We start from the raw sequence: 27,826 nt of genomic DNA on the forward strand, positions 1-27,826 counted from the left end.
TGGTGCTGAAGAAATTGTTGCCGACCCATTGTTTGAGAGCCCACAGCCCATGAAGAAGTGCAGGAGCATGAAACGCGTCGGGCAGGACTCAAGAGACACATGAAGCTTCAACATTTGTTTCCGTGCGGCAGCCTCCAAAAAAGAATCTCAGCATTACCTACCTGTTGTGTGGCCGTTCCTTTGCAGGCAAATTTGGCGGTTTGATGTTTAGCGGCTATACCTGAAGCCGCGGAAGGAGCCCCGCTGTTTTGTTACAGTCCTGCAGCAGCGTCATCGAGCGCAGCAGTGTGAGGAACAGGAGCTGTTTATTGAGGCATTAAGGTGTCGCTGTGATGACGAAGTGATGCGCCACAACCCACTTGGTGTTATTTTAATATTGGAACATTGGGAAGGCTGGCAACCCACTGTGGTAACACACAGGCACTACAAGTACCAGAATGGCATGCAAGTGGCTACGCCCATTAAGGCAGGAACTTTACTATAATTATGGTGCTGAAGAAATTGTTGCCGTCCCATTGTTTGAGAGCCCACAGCCCATGAAGAAGTGCAAGAGCATGAAACGCGTCGGGCAAGACTCAAGAGACTCGTGAAGCTTCAGCATTAGTTTCCGTGCGGCAGCCTCCAATAAAGAACCTCAGCGTTACCTACCTGTTGTGTGGCCGTTCCTTTGCAGGCAAACTTGGCGGTTTGATGTTTAGCGGCTATGCCTGAAGCCGCGGAAGGAGCCCCGCTGTTTTGTTACAGTCCTGCAGCAGGGCCATTGGGCGCAGTAGTGTGAGGAACAGGAGCTGTTCATTGAGGAATTTAAGGTGTCGCTGTGATGACGAAGTGATGCGCCACAACCCACTTGGTGTTATTTTAATATTGGAACATTGGGAAGCCTGGCAACCCACTGCGGTAACACACAGGCACTACAAGTACCAGAATGCCATGCGAGTGGCTACACCCATTAAGGCGGGAACTTTGCTATAATTATGGTGCTGGAGAAATTGTTGCCGTCCCATTGTTTGAGAGCCCACAGCCCATGAAGCAGTGCAGGAGCATGAAATGCGTCGGGCAGGACTCAAGAGACTCGTGAAGCTTCAACATTTGTTTCCGTGTGGCAGCCTCCAATAAAGAATCTCAGCGTTACCTACCTGTTGTGTGGCCGTTCCTTTGCAGGCAAACTTGGCGGTTTGATGTTTAGCTGCTATGCCTGAAGACGCGGAAGGAGCCCCGCTGTTTTGTTACAGTCCTGCAGCAGCGCCATCGGGCGCAGCAGTGTGAGGAACAGGAGCTGTTTATTGAGGCATTAAGGTGTCGCTATGATGACGGAGTGATGTGCCACAACCCACTTGGTGGTATTTTAATATTGGAACATTGGGAAGGCTGGCAACCCACTGTGGTAACACGCAGGCACTACAAGTACCAGAATGCCATGCGAGCGGCTACGCCCGTTAAGGCGGGAACTTTGCTATAATTATGGTAATTTTATACATAAAATTCACTGGAAAAAACATAGGTTTCAGGAGTTATATAGTTAGGAATTAGCTTTTAAAAAACCTTTGAAATTCACTCAAAAAACTATAAGTTTTAGGGGTGTTATAGTTAGCTGGACATTTCACTCATACAAAACCATTGAAATTGCTCCTAGATAGTTAGTTGTACTAACTATATTTTGCGCACCCGCAATCCACTGCTGATGAGGTCACATATTAGATCGTTCATGACAAGGTCAGTGACATCACTGATGACATCACTGATGACATCATACACGTGACAATCACATACACCTTTTCATACACTATTACAATTTTTCATCACTCTTTGTAAAATACAGAGCCTCATATTTAAATCCATTGTCACAGCAATACAAGTATCTAAAAACCCACTCAGTAATTCATAGATGTATATATATATATATATGCGTCAGGCATGGTTTTAATTTCAGGACAGTGGAAACGTGTGCAGCCTCGAGGGAATCACTGTGGGGGGATCGCGAGTGACCGCCAGGGCTTAGTGAAATATATATATATATATATATATATATATATATATATATATATATATATATATATTATGTGGCAGCAGCACATCAGTAATTAAAACTTTATTAAAAACATTGGAGAAAAATTCTCACCAGGAGCAAGCAAAATGGTGGGAATCAAAGTCGTTGCAACGATATGTGGAAGTCAACCGTATACCCCGTGGGTTACGTATCCTCACAGCACCCACATACGATGAGCCTAACCCCGAACTCATGAAAGAATGGGCGAAAATCCATCTCGAGGCATCGCGCCGACAAGTGCAAGTATTAATCAAATATGCCGACATAGACAAAGCCAAGTTACTAACAGAGATAGTGGCTATTTATGAAGAATTGGAGGCCCTAGGGGAGGAAGAGGAAAAAACCAAACTCACCAAAGCAATGAATGAACGGCTTAAAAAGGAGGAGGCCAAAATCGTTGATAGAAAAGCATACAAGTTCCAAAGGGACCGGAACGATTATGAACTAGGGCAGATATTCACGTTTGCACGTAAATATGATACTCTCCGTAAAGGCGCATCAAAACCTCCACCTAAAGCCAAAAATATCCGCCAGCATCAAGGGGGAATTGCGCAAAGTGACTCCTCCAACATGACTTTGAGCTCTGACCCCGAAACGGAATCAGATTCTGACCGCAATAGACAGGAACAGGCAGAAGGGTTTCCTAAACCAACACCTGGCCAAGAAATCAATTTTTTATGTCAGGAAAGACTGAAAACTTTAAGGTCCCATACACAAAGAATACAAGGAAACAGTGGGCCAATTTCCGACGACGCCAGAGGTGGAGGACGGCAAAGAGGAGGTTATCAAAAGAGGAAAAGAGGCGGAAGGGACGGGGATCTGTCACCCAATAGAAAAAAACACACCTAGTCGAACAATTGTCAACTTAACATCATTGAAATTGACAATTATAGAAGAGGAAATCCTTAAATTGGGACTCACCTATGCAGCACCTTGTAACTTTAATTACCCGGCAACCAGATGCGATATATATAAGGCAGTTAGAAAATTAAAACTACGTAAATTCTATATCTTGAAGGAAAAATCTGAAGATACATTACAAACTGCATCTACAACTGGCAATGCCAACACCAATGTGAATGTATCTCAAGGTACACGGATTATTACCGAACTTTGGGAAACGCATGGAGAGGGTTATGATGAGTCAGTTAACCCAACACTTGAGAACAAGGAGATTGACCAATGGGGGAACAGAACCTCAAGGAACACCCAGTTTAGACCGCCCTCAACCTTTTGTCCCATTCTACCTCGAGACAACCTTGATATATTTCATGAAAATGTGGTGGCGGACCTCAAAGAACTACAAATCCACATTAGCAAAAACAAAAGACATTTTGATACCCAATTGCAGCAATATACAGCACTCACCACCCGATTGCAAAAGGAAAAAGACCTAGTGGTGCGAAACAGTGATAAAGGAGGCAATGTAGTCCTTATGACTAAAACTGACTACGATAAGGAAGCATATATCCAGTTGAATGACTGCACTTGTTATGAGCGCATACATAGCCGAGTATTAATGACTATCAAAGGGGAATACCACCACAAACTGTCAAAGTGGAGATCGTCCAAATTAATTACTGAGGCTGAATATAAATACCTCAAAAATGACAATCCAATCACACCCATATTGTATTTTATACCTAAAATACATAAAGACCCCCTGCATCCACCGGGAAGACCCATCATCTCTGCCAGAGGCAGTCTCCTGGAACACACCTCTGTGTACATTGATTACTTTTTACAGGGGTATGTGCAACAACTGGGATCATATGTCCAAGACACAGGGGACTTTTTAATGAAAATCAAAGATGTGGAATTGGTAACTGATGATTGGCTCATTGCATTGGATGTCTCGTCATTATACACGAGTATAGCTCACAGTGACGGTTTAAAGGCAGTTGAGCATTATTTATCAAGAAGGGGCCCTGACTGTAATGAACATAATGCCATGCTCCTAGAAATGTTAGAATTCTGCCTGGTTAACAATGTTTTCCTTTTCAACCACCAACTATACCGCCAACTTCAGGGAGTAGCAATGGGGGCCAGCTTCTCCCCGAGCTTTGCATGTTTACACATGGGGGCTTGGGAGGAGCTGGTCCTAGGCTTTGAATACCAACACAACATTCGTAATAATTTGGTGGCATGGTTTCGTTTTATCGATGACCTGTTGGTAATTTGGAGGGGTAGTCAGGAAGGAGCATTAAAATTCATCAATGATATAAATGACAACAAATTGAATTTAAAATTTACAGCTACCCTAAGTCAGGAAAAGGTCACATTCCTTGACACAGAGTTGTACAATAACAACGGACATATTGAATCCAGAATTTTCCGCAAGGAAACGGCTGGTAACAGCATTTTACATGCTGCAAGTGCACATCCAGCCCATTTGGTGTCAAGTATCCCCTATGGGGAAATGTTACGACTACGACGAGTCTGTAGTAACACTGTTGACTTGGTGAAGGCACAGGGCGAAAGTAAGATGCGTTTCCTCGAACGAGGATACTCGAGCCAGTTAATTGAGCGGGTCAAACAGAAGTCTATGGCATTTTCTAGGGAGGAACTTTTGGTGAAAAAATCTGATCGCCAAACAAAATCTACCCCAGATAAGCAAAATGTAGGTAAGAAGGGAACCAGTTGTTTTCGAATAATAACAGGATACAACAAACAGCACCAACAAGTGCGTAAGATTGTTGATAAACACTGGCCATTGGTGATGAAGGACAATATCATTGGCAAAACTGTCCCTAATAGAGTATCTCTCACTTTTAGCAAAGCTCCCTCCCTACGCGATCACATAGTGGTAACAAACCCTGAACCTTTTGTCAATTCTCCATGGTGGCAGGAGAATAAAGGCTTTTATAGGTGTAAGACCTGCAAAGCCTGCCTACATGGAGAAAATACCAAAACATACAAAGATGGTTTTACCAATATTCAACATCCGATAACTCAGGTCCTCACCTGCAAAACAGAATTTGCAGTATATGTTAAGCAATGCCCCTGTCACCTCAGATATGTGGGCAGCACTAAACATGCTGTCCACAAACGCATCCTCCAGCACCTACGTGCAATCACAAATGGTGATAATACCTATCCTGTGGAACGTCATTTTAGGGATGTCCACCACAGTGATAACACCAGCCTCAAATATTGGGTGATTGACGCAGTTATGAACAGTATGAGAGGAGGTGACAGGGATGCCAAATTAAGAAGGCTCGAGACTAAGTATATCCTCTTGCTTAATACGAAGACCCCTGTAGGCCTGAACATAACAGAAGATCTGTACACATGCTTGCCATAAAAACTTATTATATAAAGAACCTTATTTGTTATTGGTCTCCTTCCGGTGGTTTGCACTTGTGGGCAAAACCCGGCTGGGTGAAACCACATGTGCACCATGAGAAGGCTGCGACCAGATGGACATTCAACAATAATTACTGAACTCTGCTGCTACCTATAATGAATTGTAATTTAATTTTTTTTATAACACTTTTGTTGAGCACTCTGCACAGATAGGGACTGTATGGAACTTTATTCCTAAGCAATCCTCTGTGATTTAATTTTTTGGGATTTTTACAAACACTTACACATTGTATGGACTATTTAGCATATGTTTATTTACATTGATTATGATAATATGGTGAATCAAGTGGGTGGTCAAAAGATATGAGCAAACCAAAAACAACAGGTTATTAATAAGATATGAATATAACAGCTGAATGTATATACCCGACATATATTTTATTTTGGATATAATGTACAAATAACTAACACGTAGTATAGAGTGGGACTCTGGTTTAGGATAGGAGAGAGTAGCGTATTTTGCACATGAAGATGGGGGATATTATGCCCAAACTTGCTATATTTTGCACATTTTGCACTATCATTATGTACTGTAAGCAATATTTGCACATCTTTAGGAAAGCATTTGCACTTTAAAATATTCCCTTTCCATGAGTCCATTTTTAGATACTTATGTATTTCAAACAGCATGATTGAACAGAAGACAATAACTGTTCTTTGACTCTTATACAATATTGTATAAACCTGAAAGAATCTATTTTGCTCATACTAAAAACTGTATTTGACTATGAAATTTTTCTTTCATTCATTTTTAAACCCACATTTGTTTATTCTTGAGATGCTATATAAGCACACGCACTTTTTTACGGTATTTGACTGAAATTATAACGTAAATATTTTGACAAAATTGCTGTATTTCAATTATAAAACTGCCGGAGTATGTCTTTTATGTCCATACTTTAGACTCACAGGTGATGTCAATTATGTTACAACACGTGCACTTTAAAAAGGCTGTCTTCTCAAAGTAACGTTGTCATGTGAACAAGGCTCCGTTGAGCCGAAACGTCTTTGACTTTTTTCTGCTATTAAAAACTACAGCACCTAACTGGTCCGTGTACTGCTTGCCGGCTGGTGAGAATCCTGAGTGCATCGGGAAGCGGAGTGAATATTATATATATATATATATATATCCTCTCAAATGCCCTGAGCTTTACAGAGGTCACACGATGCAGCTCCTACCATCCGGTCTAAAAGCGAGGCTGCTTGCAGTTTTTTGCATCCATTTCATTTTAAGGATTCCCTTTTCTGTTCCCTTAAGGATTCCCTTTTCTGTTCCCGACGTGTTTCAAGGCCAGCGCCTCTTCTTCATGGGCTGCTACACAGGGGAAATGACTGACTCACCAGTGTCGTCTCTTTGGTTGCTTTATTGAGAACAACCAAAGAGACAACACTGGTGAGCACCCTCGCTTTTAGACCGGATGGTAGGAGCTGCATCGTGTGACCTCTGTAAAGCTCAGGGCATTTGAGAGGAAATGTTAAATACACGGCAGCCTTGGCCGTGGCAGAGGAGCACCATTTCCAACAATTGAAAGGGAAGGCTTGGAAAGGAACTTTTTCTCTCCGTGTAAGCATGCAGCCCCATGGCAAAACAAAGCCAGCAGTTTGGCAACCAAACCTACTCAAGGTTTAAAACAAGCTTCAAATTATTTCACAGAGACAATGAATTTTTCGACTCACCTCAGAGACTACGTGAACCAGCATGCTATTGTGCAACTCTTGTGTGTAACGCCCAAAGTGGGTGGTGTTCTCAATAAAGCAACCAAAGAGACAACACTGGTGAGTTAGTCATTTCCCCTGTGTAGCAGCCCATGAAGAAGAGGTGCTGGCCTTGAAACGCGTCGGGAACAGAAAAGGGAATCCTTAAGGGAACAGAAAAGGGAATCCTTAAAATGAAATGGATGCAAAAAACTGCAAGCAGCCTCGCTTTTAGACCGGATGGTAGGAGCTGCATCGTGTGACCTCTGTAAAGCTCAGTGCATTTGAGAGGAAATGTTAAATACACTGCAGCCTTGGCCGTGGCAGAGGAGCACCATTTCCAACAATTGAAAGGGAAGGCTTGGAAAGGAACTTTTTCTCTCCATGTAAGCATGCAGCCCCATGGCAAAACGAAGCCTGCAGTTTGGCAACCAAACCTACTCAAGGTTTAAAACAAGCTTCAAATTATTTCACAGAGAAAATGAATTTTTCGACTCACCTCAGAGACTACGTGAACCAGCATGCTATTGTGCAACTCTTGTGTGTAACGCCCAAAGTGGGTGGTGTTCTCAATAAAGCAACCAAAGAGACAACACTGGTGAGTTAGTCATTTCCCCTGTGTAGCAGCCCATGAAGAAGAGGTGCTGGCCTCGAAATGCGTCGGGAACAGAAAAGGGAATCCTTAAGGGAACGGAAAAGGGAATCCTTAAAATGAAATGGATGCAAAAAACTGCAAGCAGCCTCGCTTTTAGACCGGATGGTAGGAGCTGCATCGTGTGACCTCTGTAAAGCTCAGGGCATTTGAGAGGAAATGTTAAATACACGGCAGCCTTGGCCGTGGCAGAGGAGCACCATTTCCAACAATTTGAAAGGGAAGGCTTGGAAAGGAACTTTTTCTCTCCGTGTAAGCATGCAGCCCCATGGCAAAACGAAGCCTGCAGTTTGGCAACCAAACCTACTCAAGGTTTAAAACAAGCTTCAAATTATTTCACAGAGACAATGAATTTTTCGACTCACCTCAGAGACTACGTGAACCAGCATGCTATTGTGCAACTCTTGTGAGTAACGCCCAAAGTGGGTGGTGTTCTCAATAAAGCAACCAAAGTGACAACACTGGTGAGTTGGTCATTTCCCCTGTGTAGCAGCCCATGAAGAAGAGGCGCTGGCCTCGAAACGCGTCGGGAACAGAAAAGGGAATCCTTAAGGGAATCCTTAAAATGAAATGGATGCAAAAAACTGCAAGCAGCCTCGCTTTTAGACCGGATGGTAGGAGCTGCATCGTGTGACCTCTGTAAAGCTCAGTGCATTTGAGAGGAAATGTTAAATACACGGCAGCCTTGGCCGTGGCAGAGGAGCACCATTTCCAACAATTGAAAGGGAAGGCTTGGAAAGGAACTTTTTCTCTCCGTGTAAGCATGCAGCCCCATGGCAAAACGAAGCCTGCAGTTTGGCAACCAAACCTACTCAAGGTTTAAAACAAGCTTCAAATTATTTCACAGAGACAATGAATTTTTCGACTCACCTCAGAGACTACGTGAACCAGCATGCTATTGTGCAACTCTTGTGTGTAACGCCCAAAATGGGTGGTGTTCTCAATAAAGCAACCAAAGAGACAACACTGGTGAGTTAGTCATTTCCCCTGTGTAGCAGCCCATGAAGAAGAGGCGCTGGCCTCGAAACACGTCCGGAACAGAAAAGGGAATCCTTAAGGGAACAGAAAAGGGAATCCTTAAAATGAAATGGATGCAAAAAACTGCAAGCAGCCTCGCTTTTAGACCGGATGGTAGGAGCTGCATCGTGTGACCTCTGTAAAGCTCAGTGCATTTGAGAGGAAATGTTAAATACACGGCAGCCTTGGCCGTGGCAGAGGAGCACCATTTCCAACAATTGAAAGGGAAGGCTTGGAAAGGAACTTTTTCTCTCCGTGTAAGCATGCAGCCCCATGGCAAAACGAAGCCTGCAGTTTTGCATACAAACCTACTCAAGGTTTAAAACAAGCTTCAAATTATTTCACAGAGACAATGAATTTTTCGACTCACCTCAGAGACTACGTGAACCAGCATGCTATTGTGCAACTCTTGTGTGTAACGCCCAAAATGGGTGGTGTTCTCAATAAAGCAACCAAAGAGACAACACTGGTGAGTTAGTCATTTCCCCTGTGTAGCAGCCCATGAAGAAGAGGCGCTGGCCTCGAAACGCGTCGGGAACAGAAAAGGGAATCCTTAAGGGAACGGAAAAGGGAATCCCTAAAATGAAATGGATGCAAAAAACTGCAAGCAGCCTCGCTTTTAAACCGGATGGTAGGAGCTGCATCGTGTGACCTCTGTAAAGCTCAGGGCATTTGAGAGGAAATGTTAAATACACGGCAGCCTTGGCCGTGGCAGAGGAGCACCATTTCCAACAATTGAAAGGGAAGGCTTGGAAAGGAACTTTTTCTCTCCGTGTAAGCATGCAGCCCCATGGCAAAACGAAGCCTGCAGTTTGGCAACCAAACCTACTGAAGGTTTAAAACAAGCTTCAAATTATTTCACAGAGACAATGAATTTTTCGACTCACCTCAGAGACTACGTGAACCAGCATGCTATTGTGCAACTCTTGTGTGTAACGCCCAAAATGGGTGGTGTTCTCAATAAAGCAACCAAAGAGACAACACTGGTGAGTTAGTCATTTCCCCTGTGTAGCAGCCCATGAAGAAGAGGCGCTGGCCTCGAAACGCGTCGGGAACAGAAAAGGGAATCCTTAAGGGAACGGAAAAGGGAATCCTTAAAATGAAATGGATGCAAAAAACTGCAAGCAGCCTCGCTTTTAAACCGGATGGTAGGAGCTACATCGTGTGACCTCTGTAAAGCTCAGGGCATTTGAGAGGAAATGTTAAATACACGGCAGCCTTGGCCGTGGCAGAGGAGCACCATTTCCAACAATTGAAAGGGAAGGCTTGGAAAGGAACTTTTTCTCTCCGTGTAAGCATGCAGCCCCATGGCAAAACGAAGCCTGCAGTTTGGCAACCAAACCTACTGAAGGTTTAAAACAAGCTTCAAATTATTTCACAGAGACAATGAATTTTTCGACTCACCTCAGAGACTACGTGAACCAGCATGCTATTGTGCAACTCTTGTGTGTAACGCCCAAAGTGGGTGGTGTTCTCAATAAAGCAACCAAAGAGACAACACTGGTGAGTTAGTCATTTCCCCTGTGTAGCAGCCCATGAAGAAGAGGCGCTGGCCTCGAAACGCGTCGGGAACAGAAAAGGGAATCCTTAAGGGAACAGAAAAGGGAATCCTTAAAATGAAATGGATGCAAAAAACTGCAAGCAGCCTCACTTTTAGACCAGATGGTAGGAGCTGCATCGTGTGACCTCTGTAAAGCTCAGGGCATTTGAGAGGAAATATATATATCCCAACACCTTTCTGCTTCTCCAGAGTGGCATGCAGAAATCACGGACCACCAGGCAGCTTTCCAGTACACAGGTAAGTTTATTATCACATCTTTGTTTCGTTTGGCATGACGCGTTTCGGGTAGATACTACCCTTGATCTCATAACAGTCATGTAGTACGAGATACCATTAAATACTCACTCTGAACACCACGTGACAATAGAAAGTGAAAACATACTGGTGTTAGTGATGAGAACGGCAGTCTCTCTTTGTGAGCAGCATTCTATTACATTTCTGATTTGTATTAAAAGATCTCAAGCGTGGCATAATTATAACCACAAATTATAGCAGCATAAATGCATTAATGATTAGCACACATATAAATAAATCAATACGCAAATAATTTAACATGGTATGATTCTTGCACTGTAAATAATTATACACATTAAAATTATTTACAATTATATACACGATAAAATATCCTGTACAATGAAAAAAATATATATATATATATAAGTATCTATACAATTATATACATATGCATTTGATATACCGCATTTAATTGTGCAATATTCCAGCCTAAATGCTGAAAAAGCATGTGCAAAATACGCCAATATGTTAAGTAGTCCATGTTCAACCCAGTTGTATCCCTTTGGAAAACCACGGACCTCGTGCAAAATTACTGCCTCAATGCAGTTGCGTATGTGTAAATTCGCTATGAATGCATGCTACATCTTTCTATACAGAAATGTGCAAAGTTAGTTAGCTCAAAGATGTTGCAATTCGACACCTGATCCCAGGTGTCCCCAAGATGCTCATTCAGTTACATCCTAAATTTACCAAAGTGCTAAGTGCTATACCCTAAAAAAAATGAGTGAATCATAAAATTATTACATATAATAACAGTGAAGATCTATACATATTCGAGAATCAAATAATATTCTACAAATTCGTTTCAGCACTATTTAGGGAGTAGTATAGATGTTGTTAAAGTTCATCCCTGTATCTATCCACCAACTGTCATAACTGAGTTCATCAAAATATTGATCCCTGCAAGCCTGCAGGAAAATTCAACTAGTTGGTGGAGAAAATTCTCTTAATGTTCCTTCCTCTTGTTGTCTTCTCAGAATTCTACAATATAAGAGGATATATATGAATTAATAGTAGCAAATCAAAAGAGAAATCTCAAAGAAAAGTATGCAAATCTTCCGTGTTATTCAAGCCGTTAGGAAATTTGCTGTTAAGATTCAAGATGTATTTAGTCTCTAGCTGCCTTAGGAGTATCTCCCTGTTGCCACTTTTTCTCGGCATAGGGACGTGATCGATAACAAAGTACCTCAAGCAATTGATGTCTTTGCTATGAACAGATTTAAAATGCTGGGTCGCAGTTGATAATAGCTCTAATGTGCTGCAGTATTCTCACGTGCACCTGGTGCTTGGTGCCACGTACCTAAGCCCACAGGTGCACGTGAGAATGTACACTGCAAAATCAGTGCGACAATCAAAATTGCCCCTGATATTCTGTTCCTGTTCTCTGAAGGGTGTGCTGTATTTTGTGGTGTTAACACCAACCTTGCATCCTCGGCAGGTAGCACATTTGAAAAACCCCTGTTTAACAGGTAGCCACGTTTTAACTAACACCCCTTCTGCCACGGGTTTAGATAAATACGCCTCCATAGTTTTGAATTTCCTGAAGGTTACAGTTGGTCTCTCTGGTAATCTATCCTTCAGGATATTATCAGTCAAAACTATGGGCCAATTTCTGCTTAAAATAGATTTAATCTTGCGCTCCTGCAGGCTATAGGTCGTAATTAGTCTGGGTACCTCTTTATCATCCCCTTTGTCTGTCTTATTGTCATGGCTGACTGGAAGTAGGGTCTCCCTAATCCTGTTATTGGCTTTCAGGACTGCTTTAGTTAGGACGCTTTCTGTGTAACCCCTTCTTCTGAAAAGGTCCATTGTCTCTACCTTACATTTTTCATATTCCACCGGTGTACTACAGATACGCTTTAATCGCAAGAGTTCCCCGAAGGGAATACTTGCGATTAAGTGTTTTGGGTGCGCACTGGTGGCATGCAATAATGCATTTCCTGCCGTGGGCTTCCTAAAGGCACTTGTTATTAATTTATCATCTACTGCCTGTATGCGTACGTCTAGGAATTCAATAGTAGTTGAACTGATGTGTGAGGTGAAGTGTAGGTTATACTCATTCTCATTGATCTGATCAATGAAGTCCTGCGCACTTTTGCTGTCCCCCTTCCAAATTATAAAAACGTCGTCAATGAAACGTAGCCAATAAATAATTTTCTGTTCAAAGATGTCTCCAAATTTGGCCATGACGACCCGCCTCTCCCAGAGCCCTACGTGCAAGCTCGCATAGCTCGGGGAAAAGCAAGCCCCCATGGCCACCCCCTGCTTCTGTCTGAACAGATCCTTACCAAAGGAGAACAAATTATTGTTGAGGCACCAGGTGATAAGTGACAATAACATCTTATTGTGCATTACGTATTCTGCTGGTCTGGTGTTCAAAAAGTATTCCAGCCCCTTTAGACCACAATCATGTTGGATACTCGTATATAATGACTCAATGTCCAAAGTCACTAATGTTAAATCATCATTCCAGGTAAAATCCTCTATTCTCCCAAGAAAGTCCCCTGTATCTTTAATGTATGATGGCATTGTCCTTATCAGATCTTGGAGATAGAAGTCAATGTACTGGCCCACTCGTTCAGTCATGCTGTTTCTGGCCGATATTATGGGGCGCCCAGGAATCGGAAACCTTCCTTCATGTATTTTTGGTAATAAATATAAAAAGGGTACTTCTGGGTTAGAGTTAAACATAAAGTTGTATTCTTCCGAAGTTATAAGCCCTTCTCTTTTACACTTTTGGAGCTCCCTTTTTAAATTATCTTTTGCTCTGTCATAGGCCTTCATTGAAGTTTTTTCATAGCATTCCGAGTTATTTAACTGGCGCATTGCTTCCTGATCATACTGGACATTAGGCTATAAGACGATGTTACCGCCTTTGTCGGATTTCTTGACAATTATTCCTGGGTTAGTTTGAGTTTTATCCATAAGTTTGTTAAATTCCAACTGCCTCTGGTTTGTATGTTGTTTCTTGAAGTTTACTTGATAATTTAGTTTCTTTATTTCCTCAATCACCCGATCATGGAACACATCTGTAGCATCTTTTTGCATCAGGGAAATGAAGGTTGATTTTGGTTTGAACGGGCTCTCCACTGCTCCCTTTTGTAGCAGTTCCAATTCTTTCAACGTAGTTTGTGTTGAAGCTTGTGACGTGTTTGGTTCTTCGTTATTAAGTTCATGCAGAGCCCATAAGGTGGGGATTTCTGAAGCTTGTATATTGGAGCCTGCTTCACTAGTTTCTCTATTCTTTTTTTCATCCCACCCACTTTTTAACGCAAAGAATTTCTTCAGTTTAAGCTTCCTGATGAAGCAGAATAAATCGATGCGCGTCGAGGCATAATTGAAGTTCGTGTTGGGACAATAATTCAACCTTAACGCCAAAAGCTGTTCCTCTGCTTTGGTAAGTGTTAGGGTGGTCAAATTTATTATTGTTTGTTCCTCTGTCATTATTTCCTGCACCATTGATTTTGTTTCTTTTTTGGCTTGCCGCTTGCGTTTCCGGCGCCTTGCCCGCCTGATTGTGTCCCACTTTTTCCGACCTGGTTTTTGTTGTTCCGCGGCCGTAGCGTTTTCATCCGGTCCTCCACTAAAAAATCAACTTCCTCTTCTAGGCTCAAAATAATCATATTAGATTCACTGCTATTGCTGTTGGTATCCACACTGGACCCACTTGTGAGTGATTCAGTGTCCGTTCCGTCTTCCTTATCGTTTACTGGGCCCACGTGCACCATATTAGGTTTGTTGGTATTTTCTCTTTTCAGTTTGCGAATGTTGTCGTACTTTTTCGCAAATGTATATATTTGTCCCAAACGATAATCTTCCAAATCGCGTGCAAATTTTTATACTTTCCTGGTTTGTATTTTTTCCTCATGTTTTTTGAGGCGTTCCTAAATTTCCTTCTTTTTGGTCATGATCCATTCTTGTTTATCAGATTTGCTTAGTTCCTTCTCGATTTCTTCAATTTCTGGTATTAAGGCTAAGCGGTCTATTTCCGCGTACTTGATCAGGAGGTTGGCAAGGTTCATTGATGCTTGAAGATTGCTTTCACCCCACTCCCGAAGCATGGCCGGATTGGGCTTTTCAAAGCTAGGGGCTAATAATATCCGCAGCCCACGGGGGATTCTTCCTGCCTCAGCATATTTCGTCAATGATTTATGTTCCCACCATTTTGTTGTTTCTGCTTTCATTTTCTTTTCTAAATTCTTTAGCAGAGTGTTAACATCCTTGTTGCCTTCATCACTACTTGTAATCATGTTTGAACCTGCTGTGCTTCTTTTTAGCAATATTATTGTACAGTGCATCAGCGTTCGCTTCACGCTCTCGTACGGCGTCTGTTAACATTGTTGGCATGTTTTTTGTTTTTTTTTAACATTCTTAATTGTTGCCTGCACCGCGGCGCAGTGGCTTAGAGGAGAAACTAAACGTGTCCGGGTGCTGCCAAATACCCTGTCCCGTAATTTGCCTCTTTATCACTCACCGAGTCTATAAACACTCCTTTGCGAGTTCTCCAACTCCTGCGACGGCGTTTAAAGTTTCGATTTGTGTACTTCTGACGGCTTACGGGGGGTTCAACCAGCCGAGGATTTCTTCACAGAAAAGCAGCAACACGACGGTTTAAAGGCGGCCACCAGCTTTCATATATATATATAAATAGCTTCATACTCGAATTGGCAATTCTGATTCTTCACAGAAAAAAACGAGCGTGGTCCCAAGTTATTGCGCTTCAATTATTTTATTTCAGCCACCTCTGCCATAGCGCGTTTTGGGCGCTCCTACCCTTGATCACATATATATATGTCAGTGATGTCATGAGTGATGTCACTGACTATGTCATGAGTGATGTAATATGTGACGTCATCAGCAGTGCATTGCGGGCGCGCGAGTTATAGTTAGCTGATCTAACTATAACGGGGGAATTTCAAAGGTTTTGCATGAGTGAAATGCCCAGCTAACTATAACATGTGTGAAACCTATGGTTTTTTCAGTGAATTTCCAAGATTTTAATGCTAATTCCTAACTATAACGTGCCTGAAACCTATGTTTTTTTCAGTGAATATATATATATATATATATATATATAGTTATACACACACACACGCACATTTATGGTTTTAGCTTTAGGGTTGGGTAGGGGTTTCAGGTTTAGGGTTGGGTAGGGACATAGGGTGCTAAAGGTTTTTTAGTGTTTACGGGTGGGCGGGTGTATAAGGTGGTAAGGGTGTTTTAGGTTTTAGGGTTTAGGGGTGGGTAAGGGCATTCAGTGGTAAGGATGTTTTTAGGGTTATGGGGTGGGTAAGGATATTAGGGGCTAAAGGTATTTTTAGGGTGTATGGTGGGTAGGAGTATTGGGTGGTTGGGGTGTTTTTAGGGTTTAGGGGTGTATATGTGTATTTGGTGGCAAGGGTATTTTTAAGGTTATGGGGTGGGTAAGGATATTGGTGGTTAGGGTGTTTTTAGGGTTTAAAGGTGGGAAAGGGTGTCAGGTGGTAAGGATGTTTTTAGGGTTTAGAGGTGGGTATGATTATTCAGGGGTATGGGTATTTTTAGAGCTGAGAGATGCGTAGGAGTATTGAGTGGTAATAGTATTTTTAGGGTTTAGTGGTGGGTAACGATATTATGTGATGAGTGTTTTTAGGGTTTAGCGTGGGTAGGGGTATTGGGTGGTAAGGGTATTTTTAGAGCCACTGACTAATGGCAGGGCACTTTATTTGGACTTCAACGTGTTTTTGTCAGAGTGCCTCACCTGAATACATAAACAATAGCATACCAATTTCTACATTTACAATTCTGATGAAAACCGAATACATTTAATTCAAACTTTGTGCTAGCATTTCTTTTACTTCTCTTATTTGTATAGACTGCACTCTAGAATATCACAGAGAAAATATCGAGTGTCCACAATATTGTCACCAAAATACTGGAAACCGAAATTTAGAGACAGTGAGTGTGCAGATTTACTATAGTTATCTGCCGCATCTATGTGGCATGATGTATATATAATCACGGTGCATAGATGTGGAGTTATGTATAGAAAATGTAAGCATACTTATTGTTCAATATTTTGGGCCTCGATCATGGTCATCATATTGTAACCACTTGATATTCCTTCTATGATATTCCGGAACCCACACCATTTTTGCACACATTTAAAAAAAAATTTGAACAAATTACTAGAAAGAAATGCTTTGACTTATATTGCAGGAATTTCACAAGTCTGAACTAGTGTGTTTGTTAACATTAATCATAATGTGCTCTTGCAGAAACTGTAAAGCAAGGTAGATATTCAAGGGGGTGGATATCCCAGGTCCTCTTGGACAATCCTTATGGACTGCATGTATTTTCCATCATCAATATTTTTGCCAATTTAAAGTGTCAGTATAAGCAGAGTTAGGTTTGTGGGATCTATGGGGTGAGATTTGGATACCTTGGTATATGATGTTACATGGCAGATTATAGTTCAACAACAGAAGAATATTTTAGCATGTACAAAACAAGCTTATATTAAGTGTAACTGTTACCTCATAAACACAAATTTCAACAACTCTTCTGGAGGACGATAATATTTGCAGAAAATTACCAGAGATGGTAATAGTAATGTTTAAATTATAAGTGTATACATGTATGATTTAATGTTCACGTGTAAGGACTTTTGTTGTCATACAGCAATGTGACTATATATAAACCAACTCTGTAGCACCCCATCTGTCAGCACCACAAAGGTGAAAGGCTTAGTCTCCCGACCTTGGACAAAAAACCCTATACCTGTCCCCACTAAGGAACAGCACGTATGCATGACCCATTTTGATACGCGCATATCAAGTCAAAAGAGTAGCTATCACTGAAACTGCCTTCATTATTTAATGTGATTTTAGGGTGTAATCCACGTTACAGTCTTTCGGTATCATTTATTTAGTTTGGTTTTTGGTTATTGTTGCTAAGAAAACATAAGCCAACTACCACTAAAACAAATAAGCATTGGCAAAGCCAACAGTTCACGTCTATAAAAGAGCTATTGGCTTTGCCAATATGCATGTGCATGGCTGCAGTTCAACATGCCTAAAAGTTAGTGGCCTAAAGTAAAATGTTGTGGAATGGAGTTACGTGTCAACGGAGAGTGTCATGGAGCAGAGTAGAGTGGAACATTATGAAGTGGCGTGGAGTGACAGAGTGGTGCAGAGTAGATTGGCATAGAGTGCACTGGTTTTGACTAAATTGGTGAAGAGTGCATTGGCGTATGGTGCAGTGAGATATAATAGAGTGGCGTAGAGTGGTGCAGACGTGAGTGGAGTGACACAGCTTAGATTGCAGTGGCATAGAGTGCAATGTAGTAGAGTGAAGTGGCCCTGGAAGGAGTAGAGTGGGGTAGAATGCAGTGGTATAGAGTGCAGTAGCACAGAGTAGATTGTTACAAAGTAGAGTAAAGTGGTGCAGGGTAGAGTGGAGTGGTGCAGAGTGGAGAGGTGGAGAGTGGTGTAAAGTGGCATGGAATTAAGTGCTGCATAGTAGAATAGAGTGGCATAGAGTCTAGTGGCAAAGAGTGTAGTGGCGTAGAGTACATTGGCCTAGAGTGGTGCTGAGCTGAGTGGTGCAGCGAAGAGTGCAGTGGTGCAGAGAAGAATTCTGTGGTGGATTGCAGTCTTGTAGAGTGTATTGACATAGAATGCCACACAGAGCTGGGGCATGCAGTACAGTGGTACAGAGTACACTACAATGAGCTAGAGTGCAGTGACACAGAGTGCAATAGTGTAGACTGGTGTAGCGTGCTGTGGTGTAGACTGCAGTGGCATAGACTAGCGGGTTGCAGATTACAGTATAGTGGCGTAAAGTGCATTGGTTTTGGGTAAAGTAGTGCAGAGTACAGTGACTTAGAGTCCAGTGGTTTAGAGTAGAGTGACGTAGAGTGCAATGGCCCAGAGTAGAAGGGCGTAGAATGAGAGCGAAGTGGTGTAGAGTGCAGTGGCATAGAGTAGATTGTTTCAGAGTGGAGTGAAGTGGCATAGAGCAGAGTGGTGCAGGGTAGAGTAAAGTGGCCTAGACTGGAGTGGTGTAGAGGAGTCCAGTGGCAAACAGTGCAGTGGTGCATAGTACAGTAGAGTGCATCAGTATAAAGTAGAGTGGTGTAAAGTACAGTAGAGAGGTGTAGAGTGGATTGGCATAGAGTGAAGTGGCGTACAGTGGGGCAGTGGCATGGAGTGTAGTGGTATAGAGTGCAGCAGAGCAGAGTACAGTAGCGGAGAGTACAGTGGCGTAGAGTTCAGTGGCCGAGAGCGCATTGTAGCGTGCATTGGTGTAGCGTGCGCTAGTGTAGAGTGTAGTGACATAGAGTAGAGTGGTGCTGAGTAAAGTGGCATAGAGAGCCGCAGCGTAGAGTTCTGTGGTACTGAGTAAAATAGAATGGCGTAGAGTAGACTGAAGTGCTGTAAAGTGGAGTATGCATGGTGTGGTAGAGCACTGCCATAACAGACAACACATCTTCAAAAGAAATGACCATTACATTTGGACAGACATTCAGTTTTACTGATAAAAGTATATACTGCACAAACGATATGGAAGCAATGGGTGGAATGCATTCCCAGGGAATGTTTCCAAATGTCCCCAAGATGTCATTAGCAACCCAGACAGATGTGCTGTCTGGTAGGATTCGACCTAAAAAGTTCCTAATGAATTACTGTACATAATTTTCTTCCCTCCTCTCTTACCTCTATGCATCCATCTCTTTAATATGTATAGATAAAAGCCGTCTATTATCCTCCTGTATTTTGCAACCATGACAAGCTACTCCATTCTGTTAAAACCAATTTTCCTCAATCTTTGCCTACGCAGGTCAACTCAGCCTTTCATCCTTTTGTTCTTTTTATGTAACACATTAATTAATGTATTTTGTTTTAAGAACTTGGTACACAGTGCAAGGCACAAATCTTCCCTCACACTATAAACACCTGCACAGCTACCAAGGCAAACAACAGACTTATCACATATTGCTCAGTTTTTATGAATCGCCAGCACAGTACAATTATACATCCAGCCTGTCCTGCAAGTGTTTTAGTAAGCACTAGACCTTCCGAGTACAGGACCATCTCTTTCTTTCCCACACTTGCCCTTCTCCACATGCCCACTCCGGACCTTCATTTTCCTGCTGCCACTGGTACTGTATTCTATTCTAGTTCATAATATTTCAACCAGCATTCCTATATTGTTTTTAACTTCATCGAGCAGAACCTCCCTATGTCACCTACCTCTGGTAAATGGAATAGCAACGGTCAGGTAAGAGTAGCAATGTGTTGAGCCTGCAAAATAACCCTATCAATAATCATCCTCCTCACCCTCTCTTTAGACTTCTGTCAGTGACTGCTCCTGCTCTCAGAAAGAGAGAGCCTCAGAACAGGGAATTTCTGTTCCTGTGTGGGTCCACTTGTAAACATCTTCAATGCGCTAAAACCCATTGTTCTGTGAGTAATCCCCAAGAGTTTGAGCATAGATCTTCACACAAATTTTAATATGTTAATAGCAGGAATACGTACATTAACAGGCCAGAAATAGCAAGAGAGCACCAACAAAATTATTGGAGGAAGGATTTCTCCATGACAAACCATATTCCGCTGAGAAAATGCAAAACAAAGTTAAATGCACAGTATATTTGCATCGATTTTCTGTATGCTAAATGTGGCACAAATTACTGCATGTATAAACAAAAGGATTCTATCAATGTGTATTAGTGAATTTTTAATTTTTTAACTTTTGATGAAAATCTGATACGTGAATTGCGAACTAGGCTCTCTCTTAGAGTGACAAGACGAGGGCACTATGTGCTTTTAAAATACCCCTCACACACTAAGAATCCCTTTGTGTCATGCTTCATCATTGGGGTCTTCCCGTCCCTCTACGGGCGGGGCGTGCTACGACCTACGGACTACGCGGGAGCACTGATTTTTTGTGACAAAGGCTATGTGTAAGTGCAGTGTAGGTGTAATCAGTGAAGTGTAGGGACCTAATTCAGTGAGTGAAAGATAAAAAGTTAAAAATTCCCTGGCAAGTAGAAAAAATATATAGCACGCCCCGCCACAGCTGCATTAAACACCCCTCCCCCCATCACCACACACACGATACAGGAAAGGCTCCACAATTTTGGAATATGTGAAAATTCTTTCAAATGGATTGCTTTTTATCTCACAGACAGGCAAAGTGTAGTCTACCTACCACCTTTCACATCACTTCCTCACACACAACACCGTGGTATTTCTCAGGGGCCCATCATAAGCCCCCTATTATTCGCCGTTTGTTGAACTCCCTTACTTAATTGGATTAAATTATACAACCTCACCTGTTACAACTATACAGATGACATCCATCATTTAAAAAAAATGATAACCCTGAAGACCTCTATAATTTACAACTGAGTGACTGCTTTAGGAATAACCCTAGATTCAGACCAATCCTTGATACTGCATGCTACCAACTCAAAGAGTGCACTCCACACAATGTAAACATTTCTTCACATCTTCCCATACCTTGCACGCCAATGTAAAATGCAAGCCATCCTCACACTTTTAATCTCCAAGTTTGACTATGCCAACAGCCTATAACTTCAGGGCTCGAAATATCCAAAAAATGGTACTAGTCCTGCAGGTCTAGTACCTTGGAAAAGTCCCTCGACCCAACTGCAACCTACTTGACCTCCCTCTCTGAAAACGGAGCAAAAGTGACATGTTATCAAGATTTAAAGGCATCTTTATTGCTCATTCCCTTTGTGAGCAATAAAAATGCCTTTAAATCTTGTTATCTTGTCACTTTTGCTCCGTTTTCAAAGACAGAGGACAAAAGTTATTTGTCTTCCTACTCGCCAGAAAGGGCGAGTAGAACCTAAAAATAGCTCGTCCTCATCAATCCTCCCTGGCAAATGCGGCAAGTGGATTTGTCGAGCCCTGCATTTGATCCACCGCATTCATCATACGCAAAATACAACTCGTGTAAAATGGTGCCACAAGGCTTGACCACTCAACATCCACTACACTGCTACACGCTGCATCCCATAACACAAAAAACCGTACCTCGGTGGGCATGATGCACGGCATGGAAAAACTCCCCACATAGGATCAAAACAAAGACAACATCCTTCCAATCACATACCCTACAGGGTGTGGTTTGATACCCACACAGGCGGGAGCTTCAGCACCCCACATAGGGGTATTAAGCACCATTTAAATGCTGCACACTTTTAAAGGACTACTCCTGTGATGTTTAGTGAATTACTTATATAGCTGGAAATTTTCCCCAAAGACAGGAGTAAGGGAGCAAATGTCCACATTTTTCACTTAAACTTTTGAGAATCAGGCACTAAGTTGGGGGGTTAGTGCAGTATATTTCAAATGTCTGCAAGAAGTTTTATTATAAGTTTTTACCTCACTGTAATTTAAACTCTTGAGCTTTCATGGTGCTACCCATGACCTTCCTACGGCCTAAGCCTGAGTTGGTCAGATTAAGATGTGGGGATACCCTTGGTATCCCATCACCTAATTCCAGCAATATGAGTTATAGTCACCTAAATGGAAAATAACTATGTGGACCTGTGAATACTGGGTGACAACAGAGTTTGGGTAGGATGCTCAAAACAATACCAGGCTGTTGCCTGGCTTTGAGAAGCACTGCCTGCTCTCCTGAAGACATGTTTGGTAACAGGTAAGCACTTGCTGTGCCTGCACCTCCTGACCCCTGATCTGAGGTTTACTGGGATCAAGTTTGGGGATCTTGATTTCAGAAACACCAGACTACTCGTACCACAGCAGAGCTGAATTCCCCAGCGATACAGCTCTGCCATGCTCATAATGAGGACTTGTAGTGGCCACCCAGCAGTAAGTTATGCACATCATTATTTAGCAAGAAAAAATTCTTAATTTAGGCCCATGTTGTGTGACAAATTCCTTATGAAGTTGTATAGCTAATTATAACCTAAAGGTGATAATGTTTCCATAAACTTAGGGCAAAGTGAAACACTGAGCACTGACCTGTATCTTCTGTAGACTGGAGGATGCGTCAGTAATATTCTGAGGCACGTCAAAGCATTTGGCAGTGGAGATTTTTGCACTTATAAGCCACTGTTGGAAGTCTCTGAATGCCGTTCGGAATCTCTGCTCCAAGACCTGCTCCTTGTTCTGACAGCCTTTCGATGCTTGTAAGCACAGCCTTGAAGATACGGGACAATCGCAAACAGAAATAAGGAGTTACGATTCAATTCAATGCGAGCACTACAAGATGCTCTACACCAAGCATCGGAATCTGAAATGTCTCAAGGGAACAGCTGTACAGATGTCATGCTTGCTGACAAAAATGCTGAAAGTTCACCTTGAGATACAAAATTATTACAGAGTTGACCTCAAAACACACAAAAAGACTGAAAGAAAACACCACCTGCGGAATGATTACCTGTTGTATTCTTTTATAAACCCAGAAACCTTCACCGAATAAACACTCAGGTCTCTGGGAAATCTGCAAAGGTCATTGAGTTGAGTCTTCAGCTCATCTGTCATATGTTCAGCCTCCGTCAGAGCATTCAAGGTTTCCTATTAGAACAACACCAAACACAACACATCCGATTAGAATAGCACGCCCGGCGATGGAGAGGAAATGCAACGTTTCATGATAGACAGCAGTGACGATTATCCAGCCTTACGAGCAAAATAACATCCAGGTACGATTTTGCTTGATTGTCATTTCCTGTGCAGAATACTTTTAATGTCCATCGTGGCTTCGGCGGTACGTCGCCGTCGCCAGGGAAGTAAAACCTATGCTTCGAAGATTATGCTAAAGCAGTCAATTGGCTTAACAGACACGCATATGGACAGAAGAAAAGCAGCCTGGAACGCAGCCTCAGACGCTCCAAATCCCTTTCTTGGCCAAGCTGTCCAGTCACATTTGGAAATATCTTGATTTCATTTAATTGCCAATAAATCATCAATGTTCATGCAGCATACAGTGAGTGACCCAAGTGATGAGTTTAGAATGCTATTGTTAAAGAGGGAAATGCAAATTTTTACAAATTCCTTAATCTTGAATAGGGTTCTTACATTCCAAGTGTCACAGTGTTAATACCTAACCTGGAAAATATTGTTTGCTACTTTTTGCACCAGTAAAAAAAAAAAAAGAGAGAAAAATAAGGAAATGCATTTTCCACTATTTTTTCTGCATGCTTTACAATGAACTTTTATAGCACATAAAAATGTTGCAGTCTCTGCTATTTTAATGTAAGCAGCTAAAATGTCGCCAAATCAATTTGCACTATTTTTGCTCATTGCGTTGTCTGTATCTAAGTTATCCAATAAGCATTTCCCATTGTGTTATTCCATAATACACGAGCAGCAGAAATGGAGCAAAATGAATTTGCCCCATTTCTCTCCACCATAAAAGTCAATTAAAAACACAAGAGTGGTTAAAAATATTTGCGTATGTGTGTGTTGTCCATGAATTATTTGCTTTCAGTTTTGCTCTGTGGACGGTTTAGAATTGTACCCTCGGCATCCATAACAATTTCACCAAATTAAGAAAAGCAACTCTATTTCCAGATCTAAAAATGGTTAATTTTTCAATGTTCTCCTACTTTGGTTCTCTTCCAAAAAAAGTATTCACCTATGGGAATTTCAATGAAGCACTGATATCAGTCACACTATCGGACTGAACATATTGCTAAATTCAATATTTTAGTGATGTGTGACAAGCCACCAGAGGTGCCCCTAAATCAGATGAGTGAGCTTAGGGCAGCTAATACAGGTAAGGGTCAGATCACTTTGAGACTTGCATGCATTGGATTTTTGTACACAGCAATCTACTATAAGTATTCACTTGGCGCTGCCCCGCAACTTTTGTTATATTAGAGTTTGTATATGTGAATGTCTTTGCTTATACAGTACCAGTACTTGTCCCTTATAGAATTCAGCAACTTAAACAGGTTTTCCGTTCTAAACACCAAAACAATATGAGAAGTCCAGAGTTCCGTGTTTCTGTGACCTGCCGTGGCAGAAGAAGAGTCAGCTGAGGGGAGGAGTTGGCCAGCAGGATCAGAGCCAAAGACCAGCAGGTAAAAGTGGATGGCATCTCGCAGCAGTGTGCTTGCTGATCAGAAGCAACACGGACCTTCCAGTCAGCACTGCAGAACTGTGGTGAATCTGAATCTCCGTGGCCAGCCGTGTCATTCCCTGACGTTGTGACAACCTATATAATTCCTTTTCCAACCTGAGAGAGATGCATTTTTTTCCATTTGCTTCTTTGTGCAGCCTAGCCCTGTTCGCCGAGGCTGATCGCCAATATTCTGCATCCATTGGATTTTTTTTCTTTGCAATTTCAGACATATCATGCCATGCTTTAATGGGCAACTAGATTCTAACCCTAAATCACAGCACCTCAATTGCAACTGGACAACAGTGCAATGTGTGGTTGCTTTGGGTCCCACATAAGCCCACACAATTCAATATTATGACCACAAACAGTCACCCACAAGTACCAGGCCCTTTGAGTTTGATTTGTTTTATGGTCCGACTTTGGTGCTGGCCAAAGTACAGCACAAGCAGTTCCATTTTTATAACTTTGGAGGACTGTAAGATCAATGCAAATGATATGGGGTACTAACAAATATTATCGCTGTTACATTAATTACTATGTCATACAAAATTACAATAGAGACCAAACAATGCAATTAACAGTAGTCAACACCTCAGAGCACAAGGCAGAGTTATCAACAGCAATGTCAAAAACAATTATTATTATTAACTGCACCACATGTATCATAGCATAGCAGCAATAAAAGCAAGCACTCACTGGAATCACTGAAATAATATTATCATAAATGGGATTCTGCAATCATTGCATAAAAACTCATCTCTGATTTCCTTATAATCAGCAACTTGTGACTCACCGAGTCGCCAATTACAAAGAAATTACATCAGAACTCAACTGTAATAACGTATTAAAGTTGGCTTCTGACGTATTTATGCCTGCTGTCAGGACCAGCCGCCTTGGGGAAAGGCAGTTCGGTACACACAGTATAATTAAAGAAGCTGTTTATAGAAGGAAAGCAAACTTTGTTTTTCTTTCTGTACACTGACACACAGAAAATAGATATTTATGGCAACATTTTTTTTTAAATCATTGGATAATCATAGGAAAGTCTTTCTTCGTGTTTCTATTGCATCGTTTTTTTAAAAACCCTGGCTTGTATTAAACTGCATCTAATATCTTTTTGCAACAAGTAACTAATAGCCTTTTGGGTGTGTTCAATTTTGTACTAGTGATTCTATTTTTTATTCTTAATGTTTGCAAACATGCTCTCTTTCATATGAAAGAGCTACACACCAAGGATTTAAGTAGTTTGGGGAAAAGGTGATGATGTGGCCATGTATTTTAAGGAATAAAGTATCCCCTTGCTGTATATGTTAAGGATATTGCAAGTTAGTATTCCATAACCTTATAATGGAACTCATTTTTCAGCTTCATTTCTCTAAAGGGTCATGGAACTCAACCATGACTCGCAATTTCCTTATAATGTATGGCAGGGGATACTTTATCTCATACATAATGAGTTCCTTCAACTCAGCATGAATTTTCATTAACAAAAACAGCTACAATACATTTTAGAAATGCAGTCATTATGTACCCAAACATCAACTTATCAGTTGGGGGCGTGGCTAGCTGGCCATGATGGCGGTCGGAGTTTGTTAGAGCTCCGGTACCGCCGGGAAGTCGACATCCTGAAACGGCCTCCACGGGGCCGACAAACGCTTCGGAGGGGGCAGCCCTGAGAGCGCTGACCTTCCTGACGACGCATTTCTATAGAAGAATCCACTTCAGCTCAAACACACTGGATGTACATGTATTCTTGTCACATGTGTGTAGTAGTGTATATGCCATCTGTAACTAGTGGATCAGGAAATCCAGAGTGGTAACAATATCCAAGTGCCATTGTTTTAAAGGGGGTCTTTTTGCGTTATACTATGTATTGTCTTTGGTAATATAATTTTTGAATCTGTGATAAGCAACGTACCTATATGCTTTACTGTTTTTTATTGTCTATTAATATTTTGCTGATTAATTTTTACTTTTCAGGGAAAGTTCCTTTGAAATTTTAAATGTGTAGTTTTTATTGTTAGCGATTCTTCTATGTTAATAAAAAGCTAGATTGTTAACAAATATTGTTTCTTGGTGGAAATCATTATACAAATCTCGCCCCGTTTAACAGTGATCTATGGTAACTTGTAATTCAGGTACTATGGTGTAACTGTATGGTTATATATACTACAGACTAACTAATTTATCCCAGGGATTCCCTTTTGACTTGTCTTCCTGACGACTCTGCCTGAGTTTGAGGGCGCTAACGGCTGGAGAGGCGGTGAGACGCGGCCCGGCGCTGCTGAGGCCTGACCTCCTGATAGAAGCCGGAGCCTCGAGTTTAAGTCGGGTCGGACCTGCCCGCGACCTGGAATGGTCCGGGGGTGCTGCTTGGCCCTTTGCGGGGCCCGATTCTGGCGGTGGCTGCCCTTGTGTACCCGGAGGGCCCTCGGAGCTGTTGGGGGCAGAGGAGCACACGCTGCGCGGCTGGGCGCTGCTGCGGCCTACTCCCTCGGGGACGACCGGGGCCTCGAGTTTGGGGCGTGACTGACCCGAGAGGTACCAGCGACGGGAGCTCCGGCATTGCCCTGAAATAGACCTCCAGAGGACCAGACTGTCTCGGCGACGACACTCGGGACCCTGTGGAGTCTACACACTGAACTGAGTGACCGGTGAGGGGTAGGAGGGGTGAGGGGGGGGCCACCATTCGAGGGCGACCCTTGATACTGTGCCCGGTCCTCTCCTCCCCCCCCACCTCCACTTCTTTCTCCCTCCCCGCGTCTCTGGACATTTTGGGAAGCCACTAAAATTTGAAGGGGACCTGCCATTGATCGTGGACCGTCACGAAGACTCCCTGGGGCCGGAACCTGAGTGGGGGCACGATAGCTGTGAACACTGAGAGGGATACTGGGACTGTCTGAGCTCCTGCCCTGCGCCCTGCAGGGAGTGAGTGAGAGGACGTCGCTGCTCCTGGTTTCCTTTCCTCCCCCCCACCCTCTGCTTGGCCCCCCCGAGACAGGGGCCTGACTGCCTCGAAGCCGGGATACCCCCTCCCATGCTGACTGGTGGGACGCACTTTTGATGCCCGGGTATTTGCCGGGAGGGC

At 42.4% G+C, this 27,826-nt stretch overlaps 1 protein-coding gene across 1 annotated transcript in view; it reads right to left on the bottom strand.

Annotated features, from left to right (window-relative positions):
* The window catches only part of SYNE1 (spectrin repeat containing nuclear envelope protein 1), a 2,361,447-nt gene that overhangs the window by 1,390,305 nt on the left and 943,316 nt on the right, over window positions 1–27,826 (bottom strand). The window contains exons 55-56 of the mRNA XM_078648775.1: window positions 23,050–23,186; window positions 22,632–22,809 (exon numbers count right to left, since the gene is read on the bottom strand). Of these exons, the coding sequence (XP_078504901.1) occupies window positions 22,632–22,809; window positions 23,050–23,186 (315 nt within the window). The remainder of the gene's footprint in view (window positions 1–22,631; window positions 22,810–23,049; window positions 23,187–27,826) is intronic.

Source organism: Lissotriton helveticus, chromosome 6 (genome assembly GCF_964261635.1).
Source record: "Lissotriton helveticus chromosome 6, aLisHel1.1, whole genome shotgun sequence".
In the NCBI taxonomy this organism is placed as follows: Eukaryota; Metazoa; Chordata; class Amphibia; order Caudata; family Salamandridae; genus Lissotriton; species Lissotriton helveticus.